The following is an 11,246-nucleotide window of genomic DNA, read 5'->3' as shown; positions in this document are numbered from 1 at the left end:
ATCTGAGAATCTCAAAAGAAATTGGAAAATATTAAAAAATTGAGAAATTTCAAATAATTGAAAATTCTGAAAAAAAATTAAGAATTTCTAAAACTATTAAGAATTGATTTTTTTTTTGAAAATTTTGAAAAAAATTAAGAATTTCTAAAACCATTGAGAATTGATTTTATTTTATTTTTTGAAAATTTTGAAAAAACTGAGAATTTTAATTTTTTTTGATAAATTTCAACAAATTTATAACCTTGAAAAAATTTAGAATTAAAAAAAATAAAATAAGAATCTTGATTTTTTTTCTTTTTGAGAATTTTTGTAAAATTGATAAAATTAAGAATTAATTTTAGTGCAGGAACCCAAAGATGAAATAGATCCAAATCTCATTTTGGGCCCTGCAAATGAACGGACTCGATTTCCGCGTTACCTACCACATGTATCGTAGAGAGACGAGTATACCATGTTCCGTTTCCTACACATCCAGTATATCATCTCCATGGATTTTATTCATCTTGGAACTTGAAAGCTCGAAGTAGAGCTCTCTCTCAAAATCCCTAAACTCCAAAAGGAAAACAGAGCGAAATCGCGTTCAACTTCTGCAATTCTATCTGTCAAAATCCCCAAGCTCTGAAAGGAAAACAGATCAAAATCGCGTTCAACTTCTGCAATTCGATCCATTACAATGCCTAGAAACGTCAATTCTGTCCTCCACACCAGCAATCTCTTCGCCGATTTCAGGTACTCGTTCTCTCTTTTTTTCTACTGATTTCTCAACTGAAATCCTCTCGAAAATCAGAAATCGGGGCAGAAATCTCTCATTTTCGTGTGTTTTCTCCATTTGGCCGTTCAAAATCCAATTTTTGAGTTTTTTGGTTCGATCTGAGGAGTTTTTCTTGTTTCTTTTTTTTTTTTTTTTTTTTGTTTTCACTAAAATCTTGCTCGGGAAGTGAAAAATCCTGTCGTTTTTAGCTCATTTGCTGGATTTGAGCAGTTTCTGCATTGTAATATCAGCGATTAGGGTTTGGTGTTCGATCTAAGAGCAAAACCTTATTCTCTACTGCGAAATCTGCTCCTCTATTGCCGATTTCCGTGCAGGCTAGATAAACAAGGGGCATATACACCGATATTAGCTCCTCACCGAACCGAACCCTAGCTCTTCTCTATGTCTTCTCCAATATTTCTCTCATCTTCGTCAGATCTACCTCCTCTCTCTCTCTCTCTCCCCCCCCCCCCGATCATCAGATCCTCAAAAGACAGTGAACTCTTTTCCATTTTTTTCCACTTATGGATTTTTTTCTCAATTTTTAGTGCTTAATCTATTTTAATATGAATCCAGCTTATGTCTTTCGATTCTGAGAGATTTCATTGGATTTTGATTCGATTCTTACTGATAGATCTGTTTTCCTTTCGGATCTCATATCCTTAATTGTGGGTTGGCTACACCTACAACCCACACTTCCTAATGCTAAGGAATTCAACATGTCCAGATAATATTGGAGAGGGTAGAGCATTTTGCTTAGTCAGTTTCTATTTACGAAGATCAAATATTTCAAAAAAGAGCTCGTATTCAGCAGGCAATTGACTTGTTCTTATTCTTATTCTTCTTATCTTTGTTTATCATTGTCTGACAAGCTTGAAACTGTCATGCTTCTTGTTTTTTGTTGGGGTTAGGTCCCACATCTTCCATGTTAAGCAAATCCGGGTCAGTGAGAATGTATTGTAATCCACATCTTGTCTGTTTTCTCATTCATTATCGGACCCTCCTTTTGGGTTTCCTTTCCAGTACTTCCAACTCTCATTTCTACTCTCCTTCCTTTCCCTACACACATCCATCTGCATTTCACTTCTTGTTCGAGAGTTTCCTTTTCCAGAAAAATGGAGTGATTTGAAACGAATTTCTTTCTTTGTGAAAACAAATTTAGGTGCAGGCACGGGTATTTCCATGTGGTGAACAGTGACTACACTCATTGGGAGATGTATGCGATTGGCGGAAGTGCAAATCCCACCATCAACAGCCAGGGCAATAGATATCTTGCCCCAACGAATCGCTTTGCCAAGGAGGTAATGTAACAGTAACAATTGAATTCTCTAACATCTCCACTACCATAAACTACATTTACAAATTGAAAAATGGTATGAGCAAGCTCTGTTAGAGTAGATTCCCACCACTAATCCTAGTATATTTGAAATATCTATTATAGATTAGATTATATTAGATTTTAGGTTACCTTTAGTATATAAACATGTCATTGCCAATGGAATAATTCACCTAAGATCTTCACAATGTAGTTGCTAAAATGTAAGAACTTAGTGATTTGGTCCTTAGTACAAGATAAATGTATGTCATCTCATCTAGTGAGGTTGTCACATTTCGGGCACTTGTGGTGAAGCTAAGGGAAGCACCGAGCCAAATGCTAATACTGGTGTTGTCACTGGAGTTCTTGCAACTGTTGGGGAGCTTGCTAGGGTGGTGGGTTTACTTCCCTACTTTTTTGGGTTATATTTTGAATCATGCAGTGTGCTATGGTACAAGTTCCAATTTCATCAAGTCTGATACTTTAAATTAGCTTGCCTTTTATGTGGGTGGTATGAAAAGGAATGATGAAAAGGTTCTATTTTGATGCTAAAGGTTTCTGGTGAGCGGTCAACATGATTTACTGCAGCTCTTCTACAGCTTGGTTCTGGGCATTCTCCAATTCCTTCACATTCTTGTTCTGTTTACCTCGTTGCTGAAAATAAATCAATTCCTCCATTTGCACTGATCCATTCTTATGTGTGGGGAGGGTCTACTGCCGGATTTTTCTCCAGTTAGATGTTTCATTTCATTTATCAATGGTTTTACTAAGTTTATATTGAAATATCTGATGAGCAGCATAAATGAAGTCCCATAAAGAATGGAGATATGTAATTCTCAAAATTCTTGTTATTGATGGATGCAAAACTGAATATGTACTGCAACAGTGCCATTGGAACTCTCCTGAACTGAATATGTAGTGCAACAATGCCACTGACACTCTCCTCAGAGGACACCATCAATGGGAAGAGGTATGGTACTACCTATCTCTAGAAGGAAATAGATAATATCTTCATTTCTGGACGTCCTGATTTCGTAGCATAGTTAGGACTTATTTTTGTGTCTTGGGTGAAAAACTGCCAACATTGAGTTCTCTCGCAAGGTTATTATTGAAGGCCATTTGAGAAACAGTATGGCTTCAGCGAATTATAGCTGTGGGTATGTAACACGTGTATGTTTATTGTGTGATTACTCATTATATCCTACAACTTTGCATGTCTTACATCTGTGTATGTTTATTCCTTCTCTTTCACCTATATACATTGCTTGTTCTTTCTTTCTTATTCTGGATCAGCTGAAAAATGACTTATGGATATCATACACATTTAGCAGTTACTTCCTCTCACTCAGTTTCTCATATTCAGTTAAATGGAGTACTATTTAGTTTATAAATTATATATGAATTGTCTTGTAGGTCAATTATACATGGAAATAATTTTATATACAAAGGTTAATTATTTTAAAGAGACAATCCATTGTTCATGTATCACTATAAGATAAGGCAACTCCTAGTTGAATGAAGAGACATGGATTATCCAATTAATAGATCTGGATTGTCCATTAGGTTCAGCCACACTTCATGGGCCACCATGCAAAATACGCTGATTGGATTATCATAACTGTCCAAAAGTTGAACTTTCATTTGCTGACATTCTATTTTCCAAAACATGGATGTGTTGGTTAGAGTCATCTGGGCAAGGTGATTGTTTAGAATCATTAACAAATGTGCCCCACCAAATGGGTGATTAATATGTTAATTGGACCTTTTTCATAGCAATCTCGACTCTCCATTTTATGGTTCTATTAATTGGATGGCTTGATTCGTGTCCCAACGAAGGGTGGGTTGGGTCAAAGGGACTGTCAAAATCGTTTGATTGGTCTGTCTAGGTAGCCCTGTGCAATTGGGAGCACATAATTTGTAGAGCTGTGGGAGCACTGGATCATTTCTCTAATTGAATTTCAGTTTACTTAGTTCATAATTTCTGTGGTCAGATATCCCAAATACCAAAAGCATTAGTGGATGCATAGAAGAAAGGAACAAGAACGTAAGAGGTAAAAGTGCACAAAAGATGTTCCAATGTCGCACAAAAAAAATTGCAAGTTATTCTTACCATGCCTCAAGAACATTCCAAAAGTATGTAGAGCAAGCACATGAAATTCCTGGAAACTATTCTTTAGTGCATCAACATGGTGATTGGCACTGGCCTTATAGTTTGACTTTGTTAATGCTTGTGTTGGAATGAAGTACCCTGAAATTTCATTTTTCTTTGGTTAGATGGTTCACCACAATGCTTACCATGAAGATCCTTATGCAAAGGAGTTTGGCATCAAAATCAGTGAGAAACTTGCTTCGGTTGAAGCACGCATTTTACCTGCACCTTGGGTAAGTAAATTGGTATTTTTTTTAACAAATGTGGGATTTGGTTCATTGACTAGCTAATTTAACCACAGAAATTCCCTCCTGTGAGTGCTTTATAATTTTTCATCATTGCTTATGGTTGGTTTTGCAGCTTAAATACCATGACACTGGTAGAGAAAAGGATTGCTTTTTCCCAAGTTGGTCAATGGAATATGATGAACAAGGTATACTCCTTCAGAAGTTGAAACTCTCATTTTAACTGTGAATTAAATATGCATGTTGGTTCTAATCGATGGCTCCAAATTCTTAGGCTCCCCATTCTTGTTGCTGCGATTAGAAAAAAAAAAAAACTATAGCCCTGTCTTAGTTTCTGTTCATGTCTAAAATCGATAAAATAAAATCAAATGATACAAGAAAGATGTTATTCGTATAGATAAAAAAGAGAAACTATTATGAGGGAAAGGAAATTAAAGGATTCAGCGTTTGACCAATTATTATGTTTTTTTTTTTTTTAAAGCAAATCTGTTCATGGCTTTCAATAAGGATTTCCCAACCGAAGTTCGGAAGTAGTGAAACTTTTTTCTGAAAACAATTTCCCGACAACATTTGCAGGTTTGCTTTCCAAGCCAATTGCAACTATTCAAGTTCCAACTATCAACATTTGCAGGTTTGTTTTCTGGGTCAAGAACATTGCTCCAAGATTGCTTCTACAAAATTTTTAAATCCAGTACACTTCTTTTTTCTTTTATTTTTTAGAAGGATTTTTCCTTTGGGAGGGTGTTCCATTACTTGCTGCCCAAAACATCTATACTGAACACTTGACATGCCATCAACTCCCATGAAGCAAAATGTATTTTTTCTGTCTGCATTTTTTGTTTTGAGAATTGACGATTTATTTTTTTATTTTTATTTATTTTTTCCGTTAAATATGATTTTCGAAAGCTAAGACAAAGATTTGTATATCTTTCATTTTCAAGTTTGAATTGGCCAAGTTTATGGAAAACTAATGAACTTTACAAAAGAATGGCTGGACCCATGAATTCAGCTCTCTCTCTCTCTCTCTCCATATATTTCTCTATATTATACATAGACACATATATAGTGGTATATGTTCAAATGAGATTGGTATTCTACTTCATGCAGGTGCCATGACTGCATATATAGCATTTTGGGAAAATTCTATAAATAGGATAAAAGTAGTCAAGTCACCAAATTCTATGGCAGTGGCACAGAAGTAGATGGAAATGATTGGGATGATGGGCAGGCACCGAAATGCAGATAATAGCAAATTAAGTACTTCATCATATTAGGGCCCATGTAAAGAACAAATCAATCTAACCAGAAAAAGCTTTAATAGTTATGAGTGTATGCTGCGAAGAACCCCAGATTTGTGATATTTGTTTATTTTGGAAAATTGAGAATGGGTTCTGATTGAGCATGTGCAGGTTCGGGGGCTCCCTTGTGCCCACAATTTCCATGTGGAATGCATTGATGAATGGCTTCGGCTGAATGTGAAGTGCCCCCGTTGCCGTTACTCCGTCTTCCCTAACCTCGACCTCAGCGCCCTCTCCAACCTTCATGCTAACTCTGGGTGCCCTCTGCTAGTGTTTTGACGGCCACGTGCTACGTGCACACGCAGCTAGCAGGCCAGAGCTACCTGTTGAGGTTGCAGGGCCTGCTACGCACAATCCGAATGGAGAATGCTGGTAGAGGCAATGATGATGCTGGCCTGGAAGCAGCAGAAGATGGATGAGCAGTGTTATGTCGGGGTCCGCCAAGCACAACGGCACCGATGATGACGGGCGTGACCATGACTTTGTATTATTTGTGGAACCTAATGTTATGTAACAGTTTGATTGAGTTAAACTTTAAATAGACTGTTGTTAACTATTTTGTTGGTATTGTGGCTTTCATGATTGATTGTTTCATGAGTGGATTAAATGAATGGATTCGTAGTTTAAATAAATATTAAAAAAAATAAAAAATTTTAGCCTCAATTTGTAACTGAGGCTTGGATTTAGCCTCGGTTGTTGAGAACCAAGGTTGAAATCCCGTGGCTAAAGGCTTTAGCCTCGGTTGTTGAGAACTGAGGTTAAAAATAGATTTAGCTTCAATTGGAGGCAACTAAGGCTAAAATTTGGATTTAGTCTCAGTTGGAAACAATGGAGGCTAAAATTTTGATTTAGCCTCATTTCAAGAAAACTAAAGCTAAAAAGGTTCTTTTAGCTTCACTTGAAGAACCGAGGCTATAAATCATTTTAGCCTCTATTGCTAAAACTGAGGCTAAAGCCTTTAGCCACGGGGGTTTCAACCTCGGTTTGGATAACTGAGACAAAACTGAGGCTAAAGGTTTTAGCCTCACTTTTTAACCTTTTTTGCCTCAGTTTTGAACCGAGGCTAAAGCCCCCTTTTCTTGTAGTGATATCGGATCACCTAACGCTGGAGCGTGACACATACAAAGTCAGTTCACTGATAAACCGTTAGATTTGCACAGGCCCACCAAATTGGCACGATTTCCCTAGCAATTCTTCTGGAATGCAGATTGCCTACTGCGGTATACTAGGTGAGGCTCACCGTGATGTTTGTGAGAAATCCACCTGTCCATCCATTTTACCAGCCTATGTCATGACATAAGCTCAAAAGTGAGACAGCCTCAAAACTCAAGTGGGCCACACTACAGGAAATAGTGGGGATTGAATGACCACCATTAAAACATTCGTGGGGCCATGGAACTTTGAATCACGCTAATATTTTTGTGTTTTCAAATCATCATGGTGGGAATGACCTTTTGAACAGTTTGGATGTCATATAAACATTACGGTGGAACCAGAAAGGTTTCAACGGTAGGCATTTCCCTTCTCACTTTTTTCATGTGGTGTCGCCCACCTAAGTTTCAAAGATGCCTAGTAAAATGGATAGACGGGTGGATTTATCACCAACATCACATGGGTCCCACCTAGCTTCAAACCGATCGGGGTCGCAAGGGAATCCAAGTCCATTCTTTCCTCGCCGAAAAGACAAGGGATTTTGCTTGTAATGGCCTAGTTGTATGGTCAAATTCTCGAAAGAGGTTCTACCTTCCAAATATTTCGAGGGTGGCCTTCTAACAAGCTTTGGAAAATTATTCGGACCAAAATGCCCTTGTCCCTGGTTCAGTAGTTTTACGGTTTTTGAGTGAATAAGAAGTTACGTCGTATTTAATGCCGGGAAAGTAATGTGGACAAAAGCCTTTTTAAGCATGGGCAAGGCCTAACTCATGGGGCCTACATTGATGTATGTGTATAATCCATGCTACTCATCCCTTTTCCCGTGTTTATTTTAGGGCTAGGGCCCAAATATCCACATGATCCAGAGCTCGTATGGGCCACATAATAGAAAATAATGGTGACAATGGCACCCACTATTAAAACTTTCCAGGCTCACTGTGATGTTTGTTAGAAGTGGACACTACCCAAGTCAGGACTTTTTGGACCCACGGTGAGCTGGCCGACAAGGTGGACGGAACGGATCACCCCATTGTGGGCCTCGATTCCCATTATTTAAAAATAATCAAGTTATTAATTACATCAACCTGACATCCATGACCCTTACCACATTACAACCACGATCCTTACCATGTTATATAGGTATGGGTTATTGTTGTCATGTTATATGGGTCGTGGTTGTCATGTTATATGGGGCATGGTTGTCATGGGTCGAGGTTGTCATATTATATAAGCCGTGGTTGTCATGTTATATGGGTCGTGGTTGTCATGTTATATGGGTCGTGGTTGTTAGGTTATATGGGTTGTGGTTGATATGGGTCGTGATCGTCATGTTATATAGGTCGTGGTCGTCATGTTATATAGGTCGTGGGTCTTGTTTGATTTATGTGTCGAATCTAATCCGTCCATTGGATTTAGAATTTAATTTAATATCCTGGGCCAAAAAATCAATTACGTTAAAAATTTTAGGTCCGGTTACGTTACCTATGTAATGCTACGCGGGAAAGGTAACCGGACCTATGTAGAAATAGATGGTCTTATTGGGCCCACTGTGATGTATATATTTTATCCACGCCGTCTATTCATTTTGAAAGATCATTTTAAGGAATGAGCTTAAAAATGAGGCATATCAATGGCTCATGTGGACCACACCATAGAAAACAGTGAAATTGAAAACCTTTGGGGGGCCATAAAATTTTTTGATATAACTCATTGTTTGGCCCATGATGTTAAATTAAATTCTAAATTTATTAGATGGATTAGATTTGACACATAAATCACAGCATGACCCACGAACCTTATAACATGACAACGTCGACCCATATAATATGATAACCACGACTCATATAACATGACAACCTCAACCCGTGACAATCACAACTTATATAACATGACAACCATGACCTATACCCATATAATATGGTAAGGGTCGTGGTTGTAAGGTAGTAAGGGTCATGGTTGTCAGGTTGATGTAATTAATAACTTGATTATTTTTAAATAATAGGAGTCGAGGCTTACAATGGAGTGATCTGTTTCGTTCACCTTATCGGTCAGCTCGTCATGGGCCCAAAAAGTCTTGACTTGGGCAGTGTCCACTTCTAACAAACATTACAGTGAGCCCTAGAAAGTTTTAATAGCGAGTGCTATTGTCACCATTATTTTTTATTATGTGGCCCATATGAGCTCTGGATCAGGTTGATTTTTGGGCCTTAGTCCTAAAATGACACGGCAAAAAAGATGGGTGGCATGGATTATACACATACATCAATGTGAACCCCATGAGTTGGGCCTAGCCCATGCCAAAAAAGGCTTCCCTATATGTCACATTCTCATCATTAAATAAGACGAAACTTGTACTGTACAACTACTGACCTAAATACAAGGGTATTCCGGTCGAATAATCTTCTAGAGTTTGAAGGCCACCATCGGAATATTTGGAAGGAGATACCTCTTTCAAAAATTTACCATCCAATGATGACAGTAAGGTCAAAATCCCAAACGACAACACACGCTTCGCCAATCGCCGAGCCCGAAGGATGCGGATCAGGTGGCGTTGACGGCAGCCCCAGCGGGTGGCGTGGTGACGTGTTGGATGCTGTGGTGATGTAGGTTCTTTATATCCACAGCGTCCATCTGTTTTTTCATCTCAGTTTAGGAAATGAACCCAAGATTGAAGTAGATATGAAGCTCAAGTGGACCACACCAAGAGAAATAGTGGTGATTGAATGCCCACTGTTAAAAACTTTTTGGGGTTAAAAAGCTTTTTATCAAGCTTATATTTGTGTCCTCTCTTCATCCAGGTCTATATGACCTTATCAATAGGTTCAATGGCAAATAAACATTAATCTTTGGATCCGCTTTATTTTTGGGCTCATTACCAAAAAATAGCTGAAAAAATGGATGGTCAGCCTGGATATGAAATACATATAGGCCCGACAACGCACAACACATCACCCCATCACCACTAGGGGTGGGGTGGGCAACACCGCCTAATCCGCCTGGAAGGCTGGAAGGATCAGTTCCTCTACCTACCGAATCCCACTGGAAATAACTCTCCCTCCTGGTGCTCTCTAAGTCAATTCAAATAAATGGGACCCACCCACCATTGATTTTTCTTAAAAAAAGGATGAGATGCAATTACGTATTTGGGTGGGATTATCATACAACCAATTCCTTATGACACATGGGAGCGTACGTCCCAACACTGATCTGGACCATCCATTCATTCCAGCCTAGTAATAGCTGCACATCAGGCAAAATTCATATCAATCAGATAATTCTGCACCCTTGAATGCTGGTTCCTTTTCTATAACCGTTCATTTCAGAAAGCCATATATAAAATTGGAATCTGTGTGGTCTTGTTGGCACAAATAGGAAAAACCTGTCTCTTGTAATGTGATTGGACCAGATCATCACAAACTAGGATTTTTCCTCTACGTGGCAAGCAAGAGGATCCGGATTCATAAAATGGGTAGCATCATCTGACCGAATTACTTATTTAGAATTATAAGCAATCCAAAGAATATCCCATAAAAAAATAATAAAATAAAATAAAAATCCAAAGAATATCCAATTGAATAAATGCTTTAAGTTGATGGTTTGACCTATCTTGTTTTCCAGGATCTTGGCCGTCCACTTGTGCATGCTGCTGTGATGGTTACAACCATCTGATTGGCGTGATTGTTGAAGCGCCACAGACAAGTGTTGGGTAGAATGAATGAACGGTGTAGATCAACGCTTGGAGGGTTCAAATTGTAGAAAGAGAATAGCTGTACCGGAAGCGTAATAACTGTGTAGTTGCATGCCTGATATCCATTACCGTATTTATTCTTTAAGACTCTGCAGATGTGATGGATGACATGGGAACCAGAAAATTTAAAGAACATGCTAAAACATTTTAACTAAAAAAAGTGACGTGGATTGCATGCGGAGTAGCATGGTGAGTAAACTCTTGATGGGGTTCAATGTATGTGGTTTTTTTTTTTTTGTTATATATATATATATATATATATATATATACCGAAGATTTAATTCATCATAGAGGGAAATTTACAAAATATGGACATTCGGGCACCCCATAGGCAAAAAAGGACAACAGAGGCGCCTATTGTGAGAGCGACGGCTAACGGCCACAAACGGCCACCTAGAGACAAAACAAGACTATGAAATAGCCCTATGGGATGACCTAAGGGAGCCAAGACCAACTTTGTTGAGGAAGATCAGCCCGCGGACCTGGGTTGGGAGGTCCTTCACCTAGCGAAAATAATTAGCAGATTGGCGCCTACTCCCTTCCCGGGCCATACCATCAACTGGACCATTTCCTTCTCTACTGATAAAT

At 38.4% G+C, this 11,246-nt stretch overlaps 1 protein-coding gene across 12 annotated transcripts; it reads left to right on the top strand.

The window, feature by feature from the left end:
- Positions 1–504: 504 nt before the first annotated feature.
- LOC131233808 (E3 ubiquitin-protein ligase SIS3-like) lies at positions 505–6,352 on the top strand. Of its 12 annotated transcripts, none has more exons than XM_058230622.1 (6): positions 505–729; positions 2,864–3,036; positions 4,341–4,448; positions 4,576–4,648; positions 5,037–5,091; positions 5,870–6,352. In XM_058230622.1, the coding sequence occupies exons 3-6, from the start codon at positions 4,341–4,343 to the stop codon at positions 5,931–5,933; spliced, it is 300 nt and encodes a 99-aa protein (XP_058086605.1). In that variant the 5' UTR covers positions 505–729; positions 2,864–3,036; the 3' UTR covers positions 5,934–6,352. The 12 variants fall into 12 exon arrangements, 11 of the variants coding, with proteins under 11 accessions (XP_058086605.1, XP_058086601.1, XP_058086598.1 ...); XR_009165355.1 differs by lacking the exons at positions 505–729; positions 2,864–3,036 and adding exons at positions 3,922–4,255; positions 5,649–5,789; XM_058230624.1 differs by lacking the exons at positions 505–729; positions 2,864–3,036 and adding exons at positions 3,922–4,255; positions 5,649–5,741.
- Positions 6,353–11,246: the final 4,894 nt, after the last annotated feature.

The sequence above is a fragment of the Magnolia sinica genome, chromosome 18 (assembly GCF_029962835.1).
Source record: "Magnolia sinica isolate HGM2019 chromosome 18, MsV1, whole genome shotgun sequence".
Classification (NCBI taxonomy): Eukaryota; Viridiplantae; Streptophyta; class Magnoliopsida; order Magnoliales; family Magnoliaceae; genus Magnolia; species Magnolia sinica.
Note: the sequence above shows the minus strand (reverse complement) of the source record. Positions and strands in the feature narration are given on the sequence as shown.